The following is a 23,617-nucleotide window of genomic DNA, read 5'->3' as shown; positions in this document are numbered from 1 at the left end:
ATATCTTCATAGATGTTTTCTCTAAATTTCAAATTAATTGGGTATTTCTACTGATTGTTTATGGTTAATGTATGTTCTTTTCAGTTAGAGGAAACATAGTTTGAAACCCACCAACTATACTATTGCAAGAATTTACAACGCACTACATTTGTCTTCCTTCAAAGTTATAATTGCAAAGACCTCTCACAATCTTTTGCATTTGCTCTTATCTGCTTTCAAATTTCACAATTTCGTTCTTAACATCTCTGTGGCGTGCAAATATGCTATTTTGATTATTACTTTTGAATTAGCTTCTTTTAGTTAAAACAATTGAGCAGCATCATTACTTCAGAGTTAGCACCATCTCTTTTGGCCAGTCAGTTCTGTGTCTTTGTCATGTTATTAGGCATTCAAATGTCTTTTATTTTTAAGGAAATAAATTCTGAATTATTATCATACCAATAATTCAATACACTTATGGAGCATCTATACTCTCAAACATTGTTGGACCTCAATTCTACTAATTTTTTCTTAGTTTATTATGAAATTTTCTACTTGCATGTTCCTAACGGAGATTAGCTTAATGTTTAATTTTCTCTTGCCAATCAATTTTCTACTTGCATATATTCTTAATAGAGGTGAGTTTATTGTGGATTTTTCTACTTGCATTTTTCTAATCGAGTTTAGCTTTTGTTTCTATGTTCTCTAATTTTCTTCATTTCATGGTATCTTTTTAAATTTTTGCTTTTTCATAATGACCTTGTTCTACTTTCATTTGCTCTTCCTTGCTCAATAATTGGATGTAACAACCTTTTACTTTACAGAAAATTCCTTCAATTTCTTTCTCTTTGATACCTCATGGCCATATAAATTTACCTTCAAACTGTTGCTCATTTTGGGTGATTACCCCCNNCCCCCCCCCCCCCCCGCGCTAACTCACCATCTATTGTTCTTTCTGAAATTTCCATTCGCTCTTTTGCAGTTTCTGTACTAAAGATGTGCCACTTTGGATGTTAATAGTTAAAATGTTTTGCTATGTGTTGCCATACTTTCACTTTCTAATAGACTTTAAATTCTCTAATTACAGGAACTTCCTCACTTCATTTTGCCACTTTTGCTTAATAGGGAGAATAAAATGAATCAGTCTCCCTATACTATGGGTTTTTGAATGAAGAAGATTCGCTGCTAAGAAGCGAACTCCGATGTCCTCTACATATGATAAACAATGACATATTTTGACTGTATGTATTACATTAGTTAGTATTTGCAGATCGTTCAAATCGGCATCATACTAATGTCTGGTGTACATATTGTACATATATTTAATAATACATATAATATGTGTAATATTATCCATCTGCTAATGTCATCAGTAAGTTCTTCAACTCTTTTGAAATCGAAGAAGTATACTACTACAACAATTTACAACCCACTACATTTTACTTCCTTCAATGTTATCATTCATTTCATATTCAACAGGGAATCTATCACTTTTATCGTCATTCGTTGAATTTCTTTCTATTTGATACCTAATGGGCATATAAATTTACCTTCAAGGTCTTGCTCATTTTGGGGGATTNCCCCCCCCCCCCCCCCCCCCCCCCGCCTTTAACTGATCATGTATTGTTCTTTCTAAAATTCTCATTTCCTCTTTTGCAGGTGAACATCATACTGATGTCTGTTGTACACATTCTCAATATATCTAATAATATATAATATATAATATTATCCATCTTCTGCAAAAGCCATCACCCTTGATTCATTAATATTAATATTTTAACAAACATAATATTTTGACTATTGGGCCATGCTTGCCTATCTCCATATTACCTGAGAGCGAAAAAAAATATCATGTTAGATTGGCGAGGAGTGTCGACGCAAGAGACATATTAAAATTGAAATTACTTATCTTTTAGTGCTTTTGCAATTAAACTATTGCTTTAAATGTATTTTCTGCAAAGTACTCATTAAATGAGTTTCTCTCAGCATCAATGCATTCACTGGGACAACTTCTACATATATTGCAAACAATAAAGTGTTATCCACTCTATTTGCATAACTTTCTTTTTTGTCCACACTATACACATTATCTTCTATCGTAGCAAAGAAACTGTTTTGAAACCTTATAAAAGAAACATACTTGCCAAGAACTTCTTAAATAAAAAACTCAATGTAAGAATCTGCATAAATGCACCAGTCTACATGTGAAAAACAGAAATCCATTCGGGCTCATTAGTTGAAACTTGAAAGACATAGTGGCAGTGCACTCCAAGTCCTATTAAACTTTTGTTAAATCAATTATCATTCATAAATCATGTATCATACAACTCAAATATACTTCTTAGTTAATGACGACTTGCTAGGCGAAGTTATTTACTGTGCTGCTTGGCTGCTTCAGAATAATGTTCTCTACACCAATTTTAAATCTTAAATTCCTCATTACTGTTAGTACACTATTTTTTTCTCAAGTATAATGTAACAAATTTTAGAAAAGATAAAAAGTACACAACTAAAAAACAGAATTAACCTTAGTTGGGTTTAAAGTAATGCCCTCTGCATCAATTTGACACCTTAATTCCTCATTACTGCTAGTATGCTATTTTTTCATAATATAGTGCATGTAAAGAAACTAAATTGTAATGTCGTCATACGTAAAATATAGGGAAAAAATAGACAATTGAATTGTATAATCAACCAAAAAAATGTCTTCTCTTATGCCAAAGATACCTTTTATGTTTGAGGAACACGCCATGTATGTGATATACAATGACAACACACTACAAGTGCTTGGGCCTTTGTGAAATCACTAATCGTTGGTAACCCATGTATCATATAGCTCGAATACATCTCTTAGCCAATGACGATATGATAGTAGAAGTTGGTTCACCGCTCTTGTGGTTCAACATAATGCTTCCTGCATGAATTTTAGCCCTTAAGTTCTTCATTACTACATAGACATAAAATGATAACTCTATGTTTAAACCACAATATCCTTAGAGAAATTGAGGTTAAATTTTTTCTTATTCTTTATACCATCAAATATGGATTTGTCTTCTTTTTGTTAACCATAAGAATATGTGATAATGCAGATATAGGCAGAAAACAAATAGGAGAATATCTAAGTAAAGCTTTAAACTCAAATACATTTGAGACATTTTTCAGTTTATCAACAACTTTATTTGTCACTCTTAAGAAGTTGAGAATAAAATAAAAGTCTTTCATTATCTCTAGTCACATTTTAACAGTCTTTTAGTTAAGAAGAAACTTATATCCCTTCCTTGGCATCAACTAATGCATTGCCAAAGCATTTACTTCAACAATATTTTGGGTAAGACATAATTGAACCAAGTAATAATTTAAATTATGTGATAAATGCTATCCTAACCCTCGACAATCTAAACAGAAGGAACCTTCAGCTAGCAAACAAGTGTTTCATGTGCCTCAATAGACTTGATTTAGTGAATTGTTTTTTCTGCACTGTCCAATGGTTGGAATATGTTCAGTGTTGGCATCAAGTGGATTCTCTCCNCCCCCCCCCCCCCCCCCCCCCCGCGAGTGTCAAAGAAACAATGAGAAATTGGAGTCTTAGAGAAGTTGATAGCCCCATCAAGAAGACCTAACACATGATTCCATCATGTATCTTTTTGGTGTGTTTAGGAAGAAAGGAATTTCAATCATAAATATCGCACTTACACATACCAACATAGTAAACTACAAATAAAAATATTTAGAAAAGTAATTCAGTTGTTCAGGCACCACATATAATTTGCATGAAATGATGGCGGTAGATTGAGCCTCCAATTTATATAGGATTTCCACCAAAGACCCAGTGTAATTAGGACCTTAGACAATTGCCTTAAAATTTGAATGTATTAGTTGTGACTTTTAACTGTTGCCTTAAACAGAGAGATGCTTTCTTTAATTCCAAATTTACTTTTTTAAAAATAGTCTAAGAGAAAACTGAATTAGCAAATGGCTGGCACAATTCATTTACTTGAAACTATAACTAATACATGGAGCAGCAACTGTCAGAAGAACAGAAGAAATGGAAAGATAAAATATCCATTGTGCCTCCTGTTTATAGCAAGAAAAGTAAATGTCACCAGTGGAATCCATAAAGTCACTCATGTCTAGCAATTAAACAAATTCCTAATGACCTTGACCAAAACATAGACAATCTTTTAATTAAAAAAAAAAAAAAGAGCAGTAACAAAGTACATTAAGAAAAACAGAATTGGATTTAACAGGTTGCAACAGACATAACTTAACACCTGTGAACATATGAAAATTTAATGCAACCTCTGCTGCAAAATATTCTAAATAAGAAGAAAATTAAGAGGTGCTATTTGAATCCCATGACAATGAAATGGGTAAAACAAAGAAACGATGAAAGAGAAAGAAGAGGAAACAACACACAATCAAATATGCACCCAAGGAAAAGCTGAAACAAAGCAATAATCAGACATACTGTGTACATTTAATGACACAAACAAAGCAATAAGCTGTTCAAATTTAAGTTAAAAAAGATTGTTACCTTTTGGACTAAAACACAGTATTGAAACAAAAGAAGATGGATATACCTATTTGAGAGACTAAAGTTCAGTTCATACGAAAAAAAAGAAAAAACACTTATTTCATAGACTAAAGTTCAGTTCATACCACAATGAACTATATTCACATGACCTACAAAGGATGAGAGCAAGAAATATAGAGAAATAACTCTACATGTGCAATATTACTCAATTTAACACACACACAAAAGATGGAAAAAATCAAAAAGAAACTCAGCAGAAATAATAGAACAGTCTGATGCCCATAATTTCAATATTACAGATCGACCAGACCCACAACATAGATTCATGGTGATCCCAATTGCCACTATCAATCATGTGACACAAGTTCACTATGACAATTTCATGAACCGTCTATGTACTATTAAAAGAAACGATACATGTCAAATGAATAAACAAAATCCCAAGAGGAAACCATACCATGTACATAATATTTTACAGAAACAAAAGTATTAGGATACAAATCGGACAACCAAACGATATTTTGGAGTGTTGTTCATCAAATAACACAAAATTCAAAATCTGATGCCTTTGAATTTGAAGACACTATACCTGAATCAAAGTTATATACATATTTATTTACATTTTCAAACATGCATATAGGAAAATAACATACAGTTTATGATACTCAACCTAAGAATCCACAGAAAACGTAAGAATCGAAAGAATAATGGAAAAAACTACCAATATAGGTTATTTTGAAGAGTTGGAGACATTACCGAAAAATTGGGGAAGAAGGGGAAGCAAAACTTACTGTAACTAAGGATTAGAGCAACTGTTGAGGAGAAATCAATGGAAACAATGAAAGAGCTAAACTCGATAGACAGCAAACATACATATACCTAAAAGTGCCCTTGTTCATCCGGCAGAAATCCCCTAAATTTAATGATGCTGGGGAGATGTTGAATGCTTCTAGAGTTGTAAAAACTCTTATCTGAAATTAGGCGCAAGAAATTTAACAAAATGATGAAGAAAGATGGAGCAAAAGTAAGGAAGAGGAGAGTAAAATTGCAGACAAAATGAACATGAGAAATGTCAGTCAAAGCAGCAAAAGAGTAAAGTAAAATTGTAGAGATAGCTAATACTCCCTCCGTTCCTATTTAGTTGTCCACTTTAAAAATGACACACATATTAAGGCAGCAATGATTAGCATAGTGAAGTTACAATTTTACCCTTATTAATTATGATTTCAAAATAAATTTATTCAAGATAACTAATCAATGTTNCCAATTTATTTCACTTGAATTCAAATAAGTGGTTGTAATTTTGAAGTGAAAAGTTGTCATAAGGGTAAAATTGTAACTTCACTGTGCTAATCATTATTGTCTTAATCTGTGTGTCATTTTTAAAGTGAACAACTAAAAAGAGACAGAGAAAGTATGATATACGTGGATCGAGGTAGAACACGTGTTTATAGGAAAAGAGTATAAACAGTGATTCAATTAACAATGAAATGGAGCCCACATTTGTCAATGGTAGTAGAATAGTTGTTGAATAAAGTGGGGCCTAATATAGTACAACTTCGGAACAACTTTTTGAAGTTGTGTTGGTCCTTCACAACTCCCTCTTCTAAATAAGGGTAAAATAAGTGTGGATAACCACACACATGATAGTTAACATGCCTGCTTTTACCTATGTGGTTTCACACTTACATATACAATTTCCTTTTTTTTTCTCCGTTTTAATTTATTTGTCGTATTTTTTATTTTTTTATATATATGTTTAAAAATTGCGTAAAAAATATAAATTATGATAATTGACAACTTAAAATATTTTTTAAAAAAAACATATAAAAAATTCGATTGATTCATAAAATTAATCTTTATATGTCACAAAATGGGACAAAAGAGGTAACATGTATTATTTAATTTGGAAACTAAGTAAAAAAATATTGTAAATCTCAATTATTAACAACATATTGACTCTTGAAATTCTATTTGTGCTACATATATTGGGACAAAGGAAGTAACATAAAATAATGTAAAAAGTACTATAAATTACCATAATTAACAACTTAAAGTTTTTTAAAATTATATTTAAAATTTAATTGACTCTCTAAATTTTGTCTATATCAGATAAAGTGAGATTAAAAAAAATAACAGATATTGGACCCGTGCTAGCACGGCCACTTGTGTCTAGTAAAATATAATGGGATAGTTTGAGAGTCGGAACCCTTTCACTTTTAATAAAAGATCTCAAAATCGAGTTTGTGAAAATAAAAAAAATTAATCAAATAGGCCCTGCAATATACCATCGTACCCCACTTTATAGATTTTTTGGAACACCAAACGTGAGATCAAATAGTAACGCAATACATCTTTATCATAACAAAAATAAATCATGATAAAGAAAATATCTTACCATACATTAGTGATTAATTCAACAGTGTATTGCGAAGTTACTATGGTTATAAAAAGATAAGTTCATTTTTGAGACGTAATTTGATACAATGCTTTTTGTCAAAGACAATTTTATTTTCTGGGCTCAAATTGAAACGTTTAACTCGAGATTTTATATATAAAAAAAATGTTTATATCACTCTTTTCTTGATATTCTACGTATGATATTTCTACATGTCAATTTTAAGTTGATATTTTCTTCAAATATTGACGATAAATGTCAGTATTGAAAAATGAGAAATAGATATGTCTTTGTATAAGTGCCTTTAATTAGAGCCATAAATTTATAATTTAGAAAAAGCATGGAATAAAAGGAATAAATAAATATCAATATAAATATCTCAACGTTGTATAAGATGATTTGTATATGCAGAGTCAGATTTTAAAATTAAAATTTTATGTGTTTAATTATTAAAGTTTCGAAGGATTAAATTTATTATATTATTGTTCATTTTTATTATTTGTTGGAATTTTAATAAATTCTTACTAACAAATTTATGTTTTGCATTGAAAATATTTAGTTTGAGTGAATCCCATAAAGTTGGATCCACTCTGCTAGTATAATTGATTCATCTGAACCTAGTATTTTTAACGTAGAATCTCAAGTATTGAAGACATAAATTTAAGAATATAAAGAATTCAACTCTACAAATCATAATAATTGAATTTATAAAATTTAAATTCAGAATTTGTTCGTGTATATGTTGGTGACTTGATGTAGATATTAACTTCAGAATGAGTTTGACTTTTATGGAAGTTTCTGAAATTGTGCTAGCACTCATTTTCAATTTTATTGGTTAACTTCTCCAATTATTATTATGTTACTTTTAAGATTCAATATATTAGATTTTAAAGTAAACATAATAAATAAAACAACATGATGCATTAAGCTTTCGTTATACACACAATTTAAAAAAAGACCGATTATAAGATTCTATTATAAGGATGCGATAAATAAATCTATGTGATTCATTTTTTTCTTGCACAACATATAATAGAAACTTAGTGCACGATTTCTATTTTTATTTTTAACCTAAAAGTAGATAAATTGGATTTTGGTAGTGCATTAGAACTAAATTCATTGAATGTAGACAGGGTATGATACTATAGATTAACTCTATTAATCTAGAAAATTACGTATTCAATATGCGTTCTATACAACATAATACAATTTAGTTTGAACGTATGTCACATGAATTGACATGTAGAACGCATGTATCTACTTAATTTTATACAAGTTTAAATATCTAATTGTACACACTCAAAGTCGTTAAGCAAAAATATCAACTAAAACCAAGTTAAAGGATACGTTTATGATCAAATTAATACCTTCTTTTCTCTTTGTAGGACTTACCGACAAACCTCTCCACACTATAGTCATTTACCATAATAACAGATAATCCTCATGCTATGTTATATTATGTCTTCTGATTGTTATTACTACTCTCATTTTTGTATCGAAAATAGACTCTATCCCTACGAAATAGTGGTAAAGTCTATACATACTCTACTTTGCCCTCCACAACCCCTTGATAAATTACACCAAGTATGCTATGGTTATATCATATTATATGTTCTCTATAACAACATTTCATTATAACAAATGAACATTACTCGAACTCATGATTGAACACTATTTTGTAGAGTTCACCTGACATTAATGTAACAAAAAGAATAATATTAATCTCTGTGTGGTACATACATAGTTGAATCTCTCAACTCTGCAGAAATGTAAACAAAGTGGGAGCCAAAGAAAAAAGAAGAAGAATAGAGAAATAGGTCCACCTGAACATTTCAACTTAACTACATACAGTTTATACAAACTGATATATTACATGTACACAACTATCTCCCTCTCTATAAGACCTACTTCTCCGATAAACTCGCCTCACGTGTGGAGAAGTCGTAAATCCGTGTTACCTCATCAAATCTGAGATGTTCATTTTCTGGCGAGACTTTCCTTGACGAGCTTGAAAAAATGTTGCTAGATGAAACTCTGAGCAGCAAATCATAACCCCGGGCTTTATAGTCCAACCCATTTCACCCATCTGAAGAGTTTGCCAACTCTGAAAGGCAATCCATAGTCTTTGGCTACAGCAGGTTCCCTTTTTGCTGTTTCGGGGTCAGACCAAACGTACACCCCACGCTCCTGCCGACTCCCTGGCACGGTGTTGTCGAGGATCACAGCTACCAAGAATGCTATCACCATGTGGAGTGATAACAATGTATTCAAAATGTAGTTTAGCTGCAAAAGAAATAGTTTAGGATAGATTCAAGAGAATTGTAGTTCATGTGATTCTAGTTGAAGGTGCATACCCCTCCGAAGTTTGTCCGGATAGGACCGTGAGAAGCCACGACATATGGTTGAAAATAACTCGGAACTTGCAAGTTGCTTTTCGGAGTGATGCCATACTGCTGGAAATAGGCTGGTATAGAGAGGGATAGGAACAAAGACAGGCCAACTATGATAATGTTCCTCGAGCTTCCTGCTTCACTATAGCGTAAATTTGACAAGCCCAAGGCGGTAAGCATTGTCCACATAAAGCATAATAGGCCTGCAACGATGACATCCGGTATTGATGCAATAAAACCTCCTACTTTACCTGTTTGCATGACAGAAAGGAGCATGGTTAAGCATTACATCCCTATGACAAATAGGTGACTCAATATATGCAAATAGGTGTCAATTACACCAGTACATGACTTTTCAAGGGTAAAAGTGAAAGAGATAGGATATCCATGAAATTCGGAGGAATTTGGGTTCGCCTCCTTACCCTCCCATTTTAACACCAAGCTTAATCTTTGAGGGGCTTCAAACTCATGATGTTTGCCTACACATCCTGTGTTGTACTTCCTTTACAACTAAACCAAAGGCCTGCCTTTTTTTAATACCCGAGAAATCCCTTAAACGTTGGAACACAACGCCAGTTGGTGCACAGGTTTTGAGCTCGAGGGAGTATAGGTCCGTTCCTAAATTTCTTTGGGATTCCTTAATATTAAACATAATTCTCTTCACATTGCTGTAAGATGTGGGGGTTTCTTGAGGGGAGAGGAGGGTACAATGAATCGTGATAAAAGTTTCCAACTTGTTTTCCTTAGTTGACATGATCGAGTTGATCTACATAATGAAAAAAAAGGGGTAACAGTTCTAGTCCTCTCTAAATTAAGAACAGAATTAATACAAATTACCCCTTCAGGTCTATCATAACGCTCCTGACCCTTGAAACTAAAGAAAACCTCCTCAAGGTTGTTGACCATGAGGTGAAATGCTTAGTTTTTTCAAAGCTTTCTAATATGGGAAAAGTTCCCTCCCTCGGCCAATCGGCCCAAACTTGTATATCTCTTCGTTCACATTTTCTTCATCCCATTCCTTTTGCATAATGACAAACAAAGAATGATTGAATCGGTCAGATTCATATCTTTCGTGATACTCAATCTTTGTCAATTTGGAAGGAAAAACAATTGTTAGACTTCTGCCCATAACCTTGAGGAGATGGTAGTTTAGGTGTAAGTGCCACAAACCCAAAAATGAAGCGGATAAAAACGTAGTACTACAACAACATACCCAATGTAATTCCACAAGTGGGGGCTGGGGATGAGAGTGTGTAGACCTTACCCCTACCTACCTTGGGAGGTAGAGAGGCTGTTTTTTTGTACCATTTTCTCTTCATTGTATGTCCCATTTCCCAAGTAATCAGAATATATATCAGTAACGAGTAGAACTCACTCAGGGAGATTCATCACCTTTAGATAGTTTTTTAATCATTAGAACTGTAGAACATGATGTATGGAGAGGAGACTAAATGCATTATTTTACCAAGGTAACATCCAAAAGTTCTCAAAACGGCAAAGATATGCTGCAAGTTCTTCTCATATCTTACAACATCCAGTATTTATGTCCCATTTTCTCTTCATTGTATGGTCCGAGTGAATCATCTCATTACCAAATTAGAGCACATGCTAACTGGCTATCTTGATTCTTGGTGATGAAGTTTCTAATATGAAAACTGTTTTTATTAAAAAAAAAGCATTACACGCACAAAGTAGAACATAGAGATTGTGGAATTAAAAAGGTCTACCAAAGTTTTTTTCCTCTTCCAAACACAAAATCAGTACTTTTATTCTACCTCCTGACATGAAACATGGTTTAATTTTTGGGAGTTGAGAAATGTTAACAGTTTCCAGAAAGGCCTACAACCTATGAGGGGATATTTATGCGAATTTTATAAATTCATTAAGTTACCTCTAGAAGCATACCTATAAGAGACAGGACAATTAAAACACATGCCCCCAACTCGATCGCTCTGCGGCTTCCCATTTTGGTAACAGCAATCGTGTGCACGTTTTCAGTTAAAGTTGAAGATCCAATTCCTGTGCCCCATAGGCCAGCCAAGAGGCTACAAAGACCTTCAAGACCAATTCCTCGACTTAAAACACCAGGTGTTGGCGGTCTGGACGCAACCAACAATGATGATGCATGATATGACCCAACCTAAAAGTTGACAAGAGAATAATTAGAAAAAAAATGATAGTTCAACACTGCACTCTATATATTGTTCAATATTTGAGAAGAGAATTATTAAGCAAAGAGGCAGTCCGAGAATAATAAGTCAATTTACAAGCTTAAAACATTGTAATATATTTAAAGCAAGTAACCAAGTGTGTCTGAAAGCAAAAGTGCAAAGAACCACAATGCTTGCTTTAAGTGAAAACCGAGAGATGATGCACACACCTGTCAAAGTGCGGCACACAATATCAAGAATACAAAACTTATCTAATACATTTTTTTTGTTTGATAAAGTAATACGATTTATCCAATACATCTGAATTTAGTACTTAAAAACATCCAAACTCTATGATTTTGAAATTCCACTAGAACAAAATTTAAAAAGAAAAAGATATCTATAGAATAACCTAAGCTTTGCTCAAGTTCTTTTAGAAAAGAGGATAAATGCATCAAAATGATAATGTAGTTACATCTTAGGGAAGAGGAACTTAGTCTCGAGGGTGTTTTATTCGTTCAAGAACACCAAGACTACATAGGCTACACACAGCTGAGGGTGTTTTATTCGTTCAGTTAGCAAAGAGGTCACATGCCGGGGCAAGGGGGAATAACCCACAATGCTGCATTAAGACAAGATGCACAGATTTCCAACAAGTCTGCATGTGTGTCCTAGTCAATGAAATGGGTTGGGAACCATGGGGTCGCATCAAATCCCAGCAGAGACAAAAACATTAGGTGATTACTTCCCAACAGAGATACATGGTACCCTGTTGCTGGTGGGAGGTATTTAGTCAAGGTGTGTGCAAGCTGGCCCAAACACCGAGGTTATAAATAAAAAATAAAAAAATTGGACAGCTCTGTGGCTTAAACTTCACTTAGTGTCTTACTTTCTCAATTGACCTTCCTGAAGAGTTAAAATTCTACTTGACCGATACATTTTCCTCAAGTTGACTCAAGGCACAGTGATGCAACTGAGTTGAGGTCTATATTAATGTCAGACAGCTCTTAAAATAAGTCTCGGCTCACAAGATGACACTACTGAAAATGCAATATTTTAGGAGTAACTTGTTACTATAAAGATAAGAAAACTAAAACTCAACAAGGAAACAACTCACCGAATCCACAGATGAAATTATGGATACAACACACATTACTAGAGCCATTTTCCAGTGGAAGACGGGCATACCCCATTGCAATGGATAAGGGAATCTAAACCACGGAGCAGATCCTAATGCATGTAAAGCATCAACACGACAGTGCTTCATCTTAGGGATATTCTCTCTGCAGTGATCGGATATTATATGTGATACTGGTGCATTCACATCACAGCCTTTATAGCTATATACTCCCACTGCCGTCAGAAGGAAAGCTACAGCCCATGTTATTGCTAGACCCAATGGAACCTGCACATGAACATGAATGCATCGTTAGAGGAAGGTGAGAGCAAACAGAAAAGGAATAAAAGCTAAAAAAAAGTAAACCACAGATTTACCGCGTAGATGAGAAACACACGATGACCAAGAACAGATATCTTACGGAGGTACTGCATGACAAGAAAAGATTTACATCGAAGAAGTTAGACATTATATACTTGCAAAAGAAAATGTTAATCTGATATACCCTGGCAGAAAAATAAAGGAAAATGTCGTGACCAACATTATCTGCACCACTACACTGAGACATTTCAGTTGTTTTACATGATACAGAAAGATATCTAAACAAGAACATTGTGGCAACTTACAAGAGAGAAAAAAATAACCAACAATATCTGCACCGCTCCAATTTCAAGACATGTACCAATTTGTGGGAAACCGTAACTGTAGAATGAAAGTCCAACAGCAGCAACGGTAGGAGCCACAACCACAGGATTGATCAACCTAGACCAGAAAAGGGAAAAATAGTGTCTAGATTTATATTTGCACACCATGTTTGAGTCCAAAAATAAGAATATTGAAGAAAGAAAAGAAGCAGGAAGCTTACAGTTAAAAACAAAAGCCTCGAAAGCACAAAAATAATGTTAGAAAGGTTATGCTAGAGAAAGCCAAATAAAGGACAAGATTAATTCATATTTCAGTGTGACATCATATTATTATTGTTTTTAATTTCTGATTATAACCATGGTGTTCGAATTGTACAATAATTTATTAACTGCATTAGTAAAGTTAGAATGATAATAATTCAGTTTATAGGATAGTCTCGATCTTTCTTGCCTACATAGACTGAATTATTATTATTTTGGTAATAACCATAGACTGAATTATTAAGTATGCTAAACAGCCACGAAGTGTAGAACCCTCCTCAATAACACAACATTGTTAAAGCTCATATTGTTTTCAAGTGATGCATTTCCTATTGCCCAAAAAGAAAAAGATAAAAGGTAACTGTAATGACCCTCCAAGTCATTTTTAAATTAAAGCATTCATTCCATCGTTTAGAGCATTCCTGTAGCGACCCCAAGTCATTTATGACTTGCTGGCACTAACTGTTCGGTCGCCTGGTCGTTCATTTAAGTTTTAGGCCCGTTTCCCAGTTTTGGAGATTTTATAACTTGAAAAGTTAACTTCGGTCATAAATTCAGAAAAAAGGACGAAAATTGTCCTTAAATCTAGAAATTTCCAGATTTCAACACGCTGCCACGTGTCATCGTCACCACAGCGTTAGAATTCAATAACTCTTCAAATTTAAATTTCGATGTTCCGGACTCGTTCGGAGTCGGAAAAACACAAACCATATATGGAATCTGATTGGAAATGATATTTCGGATTCAATGGTGAAGTCGGAATTTCCATTGGAGATCGCTTTGATGAAAAGTGGGTCCCACACCCAATATCGTTTTGAGCAAGATTCCACAACGGGCACTTAAAAGCCTCGGGAAGTGAACAAAGGGTCGTTCTAGACCAAAATCGATATTCCGAAGCTAACCTAGCTGTCAGAATTTTCATCTGAGCACGTCTTCCAAGTAGGTTGACCAAAGTCAACTATAGGCCAATTTGCAAGGGCAAAACGTCAAATGGCCCTAAACTCATACCGNACCACAGCGTTAGAATTCAATAACTCTTCAAATTTAAATTTCGATGTTCCGGACTCGTTCGGAGTCGGAAAAACACAAACCATATATGGAATCTGATTGGAAATGATATTTCGGATTCAATGGTGAAGTCGGAATTTCCATTGGAGATCGCTTTGATGAAAAGTGGGTCCCACACCCAATATCGTTTTGAGCAAGATTCCACAACGGGCATTTAAAGCCTCGGGAAGTGAACAAAGGGTCGTTCTAGACCAAAATCGATATTCCGAAGCTAACCTAGCTGTCAGAATTTTCATCTGAGCACGTCTTCCAAGTAGGTTGACCAAAGTCAACTATAAGCCAAATTGCAAGGGCAAAACGTCAAATGGCCCTAAACTCGTACCGATTGCCTCGATACTCATGTTGACCATGCTACTAGCCAAATTTGGCCATTCCGGAGCTGATGGAATCGTCAGAATTTTATTCTGAGGTCTTTTACCTAAATTTATGACCGAAGTCAACTTTTCAAGTTATAAAATCTCCAAAACAGGAAAACGGGCATAAAACCCAAACGAACGACCAGGCGACCGAACTATCAGTGCAAGCAAGTCATAAATGGCTTGGGATCGCTACAGGAACGCTCTAAACGATGGAATGAATGCTTTAATTTAAAAATGACCTGGAGGGTCATTACAATAAAAAATTTGGACCATTTCTCGATTTGTGCGTGTCATCCTTGCGCAGGGGCCATGCTAATCTTCTCTGTATCGTTCCAATTTTATCGGATGTCCCTGACCTAGAATCGAAATCCCGAAAACGTCCCAAATACCTTACTAAACTAATACCCCAAAAAGATGCCTAGAACATAGAAAATCAGCCCCAACAATTAAAATCATTAATAAGTCTTGACTTACGACTTGGCAGCCCCTTGATCATCAAATTCTAGAAAAACGAGACCCTTCCAACCCAAACAGATTATACCATGACGATCCTTCCGAAAAACTCTACAAGTTAGCCTCAAGAATGACTCAAAACGGACCTAAGATGATCAAGATCTAACCTTTCAAAGTTCAACAAAAATTCATTCCAAAAATCACTCTAGCAGTAGCTAAATTCGATTCCTTGCATCAAACGAAGCCTCCCCTCGCGTTTCTGAGCTCACCTCTAGATTCCCCACGAAATTCTCTTGAAATTAGCCTTTTGCATCACCTAATTTGAGCTTAAAATGGAGGAGATATCGATGTTTGAAGATGAGGAAGAAAAAAGAAAAAAAAGGACGAAAATTGTCCTTAAATCTGGAAATTTCCAAATTTCAACACACTGCCACGTGGCGTCGCATGGCTCTACCACGTCACCACCGCGTTAAAATTCAACAACTCTTCAAATTTAAATTTCAATGTTCCGGACTCGTTCGGAGTCTGAAAAACACAAACCATATATGGAATCTGATTGGAAATAATATTTCGGACTCAACGGTGAAATCGGAATTTCCATTGGAGATTGCTTCGATGAAAAGTGGATCCCACACCCAGTATCGTTTTGAGCCAGATTCCACAACGGGCATCTAAAGCCTCGGGAAGTGAACAAAGGGTCTTTCTAGACCAAAATCGATATTCCGAAGTTAACCTAGCTATCAAAATTTTCATCTGAGCACGTCTTCCAAGAAGGTTGACCAAAGTCAACTATAGGCCAAACTACAAGGTGAAAACATCAAATCGCCCTAAACTCGTATCGATTGCCTCGATACTCGTGTTGACCATGCTACTAGCCAAATTTGGCCATTCCGAAGCTAATGGAATCGTCAGAATTTTATTCTGAGGTCTTTTACCTGAATTTATGATCGAAGTCAACTTTTCAAGTTATAAAATCTCCAAAACAGGGAAACGGGCCTCAATCAGATTCCATATATGGTTTGTGTTTTTCCGACTCCGAACAAGTCCGAAACATCGAAATTTAAGTTTAAAGAGTTGTTGAATTCTAACGCGGTGGTGACATGGCAGAGGGTGCCACGTGGCAGCGTGTTGAAATCTGGAAATTTCCAGATTTAAGGACAATTTTCGTCCTTTTTTTTCTTTTTTCTTCATCATCTTCAAACATAGACATCTCCTCCATTTTAAGCTCAAATTAGGTGATTCAAAAGGCTAATTTCAAGAGAATTTCGTAGGGAATCTAGAGGTGAGCTCAGAAACGCGAGGGGAGGCTTCGTTTGAGGTAAGGAATCGAATTTAGCTACTGCTAGAGTGATTTTTGGAATGAATTTTTGTTGAACTTTGAAAGGTTAGATCTTGATCATCTTAGGTCCGTTTTGAGTCATTCTTGAGGCTAACTTGTAGAGTTTTTCGGAAGGATCGTCGTGGTATAATCTGTTTGGGTTGAAAGGGTCTCGTTTTTCCAGAATTTGGTGATCAAGGGGCTGCCAAGTCGTAAGTCAAGACTTATTAATGATTTTTATTGTTGGGGCTGATTTGCTATGTTCTAGGCATCTTTTTGTGCTAAATTTTGGGGTATTAGTTTAGTAAGGTATTTGAGACGTTTTCACGGATTCGTTTTCGGGATTCGAATTGTGGGTCCCACAATCTCGCTTTAGACCCAATTTTGGGTCCGTCTTCGAAAAATATAATTTTAGTGTCAACATATTCGTAATGACGAGGTGATTAACCTTTTGATAGTGGGGAAGCATTTGGAGACCGTTTGGAGGGGAAAAGCTCCGGTACCGTGACTTGGAGCACGTGTGATCGGCTTTCAAGTAGGCTATGGTTTTCCCCTCGTGAGATTGAGCATGTTTAGGCAATTGTTTATTGATTTGCTTGAGTATGGAGGGGTTCGGGTGTCGAGCATGCTAAATTTCTATAATTCCTGCCTTAGACCTTATTTCGGGAAATTGTTGGATTATGAAAGCATGACTCTTGATATTATTGAACATCCATACCTTGTGGTGTATATGATAATATTGATTTGAAGTATGTTTGGCCTTAGTCTAGGCTTAGACTAGTGTTGCCATAGACTTGCGAGGTTTCGGATATTGTTGGGCAGTAGAACTTTTTTCGACGTCGTTTCGGACGGTCAGCTCCTTGTAGACTGATATAGCAAACTTGAGTCTAATAGTCTGAGCCTTAGCTAGGTAGTAACTCAGCTTATGACCACATGTATCCATAATGCCCTACTTTTCTATCGGCTACAGATACCCGATTAGAGTCCGTGGTCCAGCTTAATTATGTCCAGGCTTAGCTATAGTACTCGGTTCGAGTCCGTGGTCCAGCTTACCTGTGATCTGATTTTGGCTACAGTACCCGGTTCGAGTCCGTGGTCCAGCCCACCCGTGCCTGACCTTTGGCTACAGCACCCGGATCGAGTCCGTGATCCAACCCATATAGGTTGACTCATTAGCTATAGTACCCGATTCGAGTCTGTGGTCCAGCTTGCACGTGGTGCATTCCCAATTCCTTACTGAAGCTTCAGTTTAGTCTTTGATTACTCTCATCTGTAGGTTGAGGTTTTGGAGGTTGGAGATGTTCCGATTAAAGTCCGGGACGTAATGAGATCTTGGAATATAATTGGGAATGGTTCAGTTAAAGTCCGAAAATTGGTAATATTGTGATAGACCTTCTAGCTCCATTCTTTTACTTCAACTGCCAGTGCATCTACCAGGCTTATGGGGTCCGTGCAGGTGGTTTCTTTTATTGTGCACGAGTGTACCCGTCGAGTTTATGGGAGCCCGGTGGAGTTAGTTAGATTCCTTATCTTTGTTGCCTGTACGCTCATGTACATACCCACATTTATTACTCTTTTGCCCTTGATTGTGACCCTTTATTCGCATTTTAGTTCACTTTTGCTTATCTTGCTCAGTCGGCCTGATGCCTACTGGGTACCTGTTGTTTTGGTACTCATACTACACTCTGCATCTATTTTCGTGATGCAAGTCCGAGTACTAGCTACCGACGTTGATTCAAGCCAGCTACAATCGTGATCGGAGGCAAAGGTGAGCACACAACGTCCTGGATTTGCCCGTCTCCTTCTGTACTTACTTTTGCTTGTCTTTTGCCTTTTTAGACAGCTTGTTTCTGTAGTCCACTTTTAGGACTTGTACTTTTGTTAGCAGCTCTGTACTTGTGACTTCCAGGTTTTGGGAGGAATTCATTTTGTGTATATATGTCTAGTCGCTTCCGCCGTTCATTGCATGTTCTTGTTATATTTATTACTATTTTAGGTTGATTGGTTGGTTTTCTACCCTAACATCCCATTACTTCGAGTTCCGGGATATGGGTCGGCTTGCCTACTGGTGGGTCATATAGTAGGCGCCATCATGACCTGAGAAATTGGGTCTTGGGTCTTGACAGTAACATATGGGACCGGTCAAATTAAAAGAGGTCCCTCCATGATCCCAATAACAACAAACCCAGTGTATTCCCACAAGTGGGGTCTCCGGAGGGTAACGTGTACACATACCTTATCCCTACCTTGCGAGGTAGAGAGGTTGTTTCCGATAGACCCTCGGCTCAAGGAGAAGCACATAAAGAAACAACAGAAGTGAAGATTGAAGAAGCCACACCAAAATAAATACTAAGGACCCGTCTAGCCATAGATTTTCCAAATAAAATTTGGCAAATAGTGTTTGTCCATATAATTTGCCATTATTTGACAAATATTTTTGGCAAATAACCCAAATTCCCAAATACTAGAAAAAACTAGTATCTAGGCCAAATCTCATTATTTGGTAACTTTTAAAAATTCAAATTCTACACCAAACTTTCATCTTTTACAAAAACACCCTCTATAGTATTTATTTGCGTTGTATTACATAATTTTTTACGTGAACACCAAAGCAGCGATAAAATATTCAGTGAATATGAAAGTGATGATATGGTTGTTGATGAAAATGACGAACAATCGACTTAGGGTAATAAAGTCACGTGTTTCGTCTACTTCACGATGTATGGAATGATGTTTGTTGCACTCATTCCAAACTACCGCATCACTCCAATGTCATGGATACTACTTGTTATTTGTTGCAACGAAGATCCAATCGACTTGTTGCAGAAGTCATGAATCTTGTTACGTCTACGTTTCTATCTTGCTATGAAATACAAACCTATGGTTAATTTTGATAGTTTTTAAAACTTATGGGTATAAATCATATTTATTTAAAAAGTGAAATATATTTACCAAATATTATGGCCAAACACATGGTGAAATTTCACCCAAATTCTCACCCAAATAATATTTGTCAAAAATATTTGGAAATCTATGGCCAAACGCTAGCTAAGAATAGCACGACAAAGCATTCTGAAAAAAAAAAGGAATAACAACAGCAACAACAAAATAATACAATAATCAAAGTACAAGAAACAACAGATAGCAACAGAAACTGAAGAACAAGAAACTACAAGAGTACTACTACGTCTACTATTAATGCAGAGTCCCCTCCATGATCATATTACACAAATACGAAAGAAAATAAAAAATAATGTGTTTGGGGGAGGGAGAAGAAGAAGGAATTACCTTCTCAATGAAATCGGTGGCTCAGTCTAACCAATCTAAACTACTAGACCTACTACAACAACAACAACAACAACAATGGTGTGAAAAAAAAATGATTGTCCTTCAATTAGCACCCAAAAGACCACTCCATTGTAGTCAATTAAAACTAAATCCTGATTTTCCCTAAAATCATCAAACATCATATAGCGTCGTAAGCACAGGGAGACATTGCTATATTTTAGCACTAAAGAATGTTTGTAGGTCATATTGATCAATCTACTGGGTATAATACCAGCAAAATAGAGTGAAGAGAATTGTCTTAGCTGAGAACCAATGATGATGAAAAGATCCAATAAGAAACAGAAACGACTACTCAGTTTTATTAGCATCCATGAGGCTCCAAATATTAGCTGCATAATTATTAAAGCATATATTGGCAGCACAGCAAGACAACGGAGAAGAATACATACAAATGTTGAACAAGAATTTCTTACCTCAGTAATACTGACATCAGCCCACTGTATCCAAGAATTGCTTGAAAAGCTGAAGAAATTATTAAAGCTCCCTGCAACTCCTTCATGATATGCTTGAATTTCTGCAAGTAGGAGACCTTCTTACTACTATGTTTTGACATGAATAACGACTTGATAGGCAACCAATAATTAGAGCTATTGTTAAATTCAGTGATGAGAAAAGAATCATAGCAAGAAGGAGCTTTGCAACATACATTTCCTTTCAATGCCAAGAACTCTGGGGAGTTAATTATTGCAAGAGCAGGAGCAAGATAAACAAATGAAGGGCCCTGTATCAGAGGCAACCTCGAGCCAAATGACGTGTGCAAGAGAGTCGTCACTCCTGACATAAGGAGCACAGTGGAAACGACACTTGATGTATCCTCCTATATGTACCAACTTTTATCAGTTCACATCAGTTAAATAAGACAAAACTAACACTATAGTAAACGTAGCATGAATAAGAATGAAAAGAAAGTAAAATACTCACATAGTTACCACCCATTGCTGGAACTATCACAAGTGGAATTAATATCAACGATCCCAATATTGAAAGATAATGTTGAAATCCATAGAGTCCAATAGGAACTGCAGCATATGAACATACATCAGTAATTTCACTATTAGACCAAAAGATTAAATCTTTTCCACATGGACTGGTGTAACTAATATTAATTTCAACCTAATTACAATTGGCAATACTCAATAATCAATATCGCAATTACATGCTCAAAACAGATAAGTCCAAGAAAACACAAATAGATGTCATTTGATTATCCTATCAACCAGCAATTCAATGGAAGATGACAGCTTTTCCAATCACAAGCGGAATTAATATCAACAATCCCAACACTGAAAATTTTAAATACATATTGTCCAATAGGAACTGCTACATATCAACATACATCATTAACCTCACAGTTAAGACTTAAAGATCAAATCTTTTTCACATGAACAGGTGTAACTCATCTTAATTTAAATCTAAATACATTTGCCAATACTCAATATCACAATTACATGCTCAAAACAGAAAAAAGACCAAACCCCACAAACACGTAGCATCTCATCATCCTATCAAACAAGGAATTCAGTGAAAAATGTTAGCTTTTTCGATTAACTAACAATACAACAACAACATACCAAGTAGGGTATTGTGAGGTAGAATGTACACAGGCCTTACCCCTAACTCGTAGAGATAAAGAGATTGTTTCTGATCGACCCTCGGATTAAATAAAGCATGCCAAACTGTTTGGAAAAGGTGATACATATATGGGAGCAATAACAGCAACGAAAATAATGCGAAATGTAGAGCATTACAGAACAAACATGGGAAAGAACAGTAACAACAACATATTCAAAAATGATCTCACCAAGACCAGGAGTATCTCTAAGCTCATATTTCATATGTGAATGCCTAGACATAAAACCATCATCATCAACTATTTGTGGCAACACATCCACAACCTCTTCATTCCTCGAAACTCTTCGAGCTGGCTGCTGAGCCGCAGCTGCAGTCGTAGCTGCAGCAGCTGGCTCAGCAGTAGCAGTAGTAGTAGTACCAACTGCTTGTCCATTAGTACTCTTAGCCACTCCACCACCACCATCAGAGTCTCTCCTTTTCCTCACAGGTGGCTTATCTTTCTCACCTGTCGTTTCCCCATTAACCTTCTCCTGTCTAGTCCTAACCCGACCCGCTTCAAGATCCAAATTCGGGTCGGACTCTCTCCTCCGGGTCGACTGCTGCTGTATTCCAATTTGCCCAGAATCACTAGCATTCGTCTCCCCAGAGAATTTCGGCCGAAACCCAGTTTTCTTTGCCCATGTAGTAGGCGGCATTGCTGCAGATTCCGGTGCAGGTGGCCATGGACCGGGTCGAGGACGCTTATTCGGGTCGGAGCTAGCCATTTTTTTTCCTTAACACATAGCTCAAATAAAACTACACTAAGCAAACTTTAACCCAAATGGGTATTCGTGGATCTAACTTCTAGCTAGGGTTTTTCAACTTTCAAAAACAGCTACAGAAAACCAAAAACAAAAAAAAAAAGAAAACTTTCCCATAAAGCAATGAGCTTTTTGACAACTTTTTACACACAGTGAAAGGTGTTGGTGTGTGAGAGATAAAGAGAAACGTGAGAGTGAGAATTGTACTAGTACACTGCTGGAGCTAGCTAGCTAGCTAAGCTTGTGTAGAGAGAGAAACGAGAGAGAGAGTGTGTGACAGAAGAAGACAATGGTTAAAGAAGAGAATTTAGAGAGACAAAGTGATGAAAACGGTGCCGTATGGCTTCTTTCTGTTCTCCACCAAAAATGATGTCACCCTTATCCTTTTTGTTTCTAACGTTCTTCATAAAAATACATTATTTTATTTTAATACCGACGAATGTGGTGCCGTAGATAGAATTGTTTCTTTCTTTAATAAGATTTCTTAGATTTAAGCTTCGAGTATAATTGATCTTTAATAGGCAGCGTTTCTCTTTGAATGGGATTTATACAATACGAATTTGTATTACTTGGATTTCAATACAAATATTAAACACCAAATGAAAAATTAAAAATATATACATGTCAAAAACTCATTTAATACGAGGAATAAGGGATAATTAATTTGAGGATGAATTCATCTCATATATGATTGGAATAAAATTATGAGAATTTTTATTTTGGGATTAGTTATCTCAAAATTGTAATATTAGTATCCTACATTAATGATAAAATAACTAATTTCAGGATAACTTATTTGTCAACTAAATGAGAGCTTAGTACTACTATAATATTAAAAAATTATTTATAGTAGGTACTTATTTTTTTTAAGATTACACTTGTGAAATTGTATATATACTAGATATAGGACCCCGTGCCAGCACGGGGCCCAATATATATTATTTTTTAATTTTAATTTATGTCATATTATGAAATTTGAGAAATTATTGAAATTTTTATATGATTTTAAAAATATTTTAAATTTTTAGCTATTGTGATTTGTAGTACTTTTTTTTAACATAATTTTGAAAATAATATTTATTACTTTGTTTGTTCTAATTTATGTGGCACACGCAGAATTTCAAATATTAACCATTTTTTATATGTCTCTTTAATATATTAAGTTGTTAATTATTGTATTTTATAGTACATTTTTAACCTAATTTTTTAATAATATATGTTATTTG

At 35.3% G+C, this 23,617-nt stretch overlaps 2 protein-coding genes and 1 non-coding gene across 3 annotated transcripts in view; 1 reads left to right on the top strand and 2 right to left on the bottom strand.

Annotated features, from left to right (window-relative positions):
* Positions 1–23,617, top strand: part of LOC125843569 (uncharacterized) — a 224,888-nt gene that overhangs the window by 121,563 nt on the left and 79,708 nt on the right. The window lies entirely within an intron of this gene.
* On the bottom strand, positions 8,571–22,663 carry LOC125843547 (nucleobase-ascorbate transporter 12). The gene is made up of 10 exons (XM_049522661.1): positions 21,821–22,663; positions 20,941–21,038; positions 20,666–20,836; positions 20,433–20,533; positions 13,195–13,330; positions 12,946–12,996; positions 12,569–12,856; positions 11,207–11,441; positions 9,266–9,552; positions 8,571–9,194 (listed from the first exon to the last, which is right to left on the bottom strand). Exons 1-10 carry the CDS (start codon positions 22,353–22,355, stop codon positions 8,973–8,975), a joined length of 2,124 nt encoding a protein of 707 aa, XP_049378618.1. The 5' UTR covers positions 22,356–22,663; the 3' UTR covers positions 8,571–8,972.
* Positions 15,159–15,264, bottom strand: LOC125846151 (U6 spliceosomal RNA). The gene has a single exon (XR_007444314.1). It is a non-coding gene; the product is annotated as a U6 spliceosomal RNA (small nuclear RNA).

Source organism: Solanum stenotomum, chromosome 11, assembly GCF_019186545.1.
Source record: "Solanum stenotomum isolate F172 chromosome 11, ASM1918654v1, whole genome shotgun sequence".
NCBI classification, from domain to species: domain Eukaryota; kingdom Viridiplantae; phylum Streptophyta; class Magnoliopsida; order Solanales; family Solanaceae; genus Solanum; species Solanum stenotomum.
This window is presented reverse-complemented; position numbering and strand designations above follow the sequence as displayed.

Excerpts from the sequence above, each read along its gene's own strand:
- LOC125843547 (XM_049522661.1), bottom strand. The coding sequence starts at position 22,355 with ATGGCTAGCTCCGACCCGAATAAGCGTCCTCGACCCGGTCCATGGCCA. Across the intron at positions 21,039-21,820 it reads TAGAGATACTCCTGGTCTTG|TTCCTATTGGACTCTATGGA; the intron begins GTGAGATCATTT and ends CATATGCTGCAG. Across the intron at positions 13,331-20,432 it reads CTGATGTCAGTATTACTGAG|GTTGATCAATCCTGTGGTTG; the intron begins GTAAGAAATTCT and ends TTTCTGGTCTAG.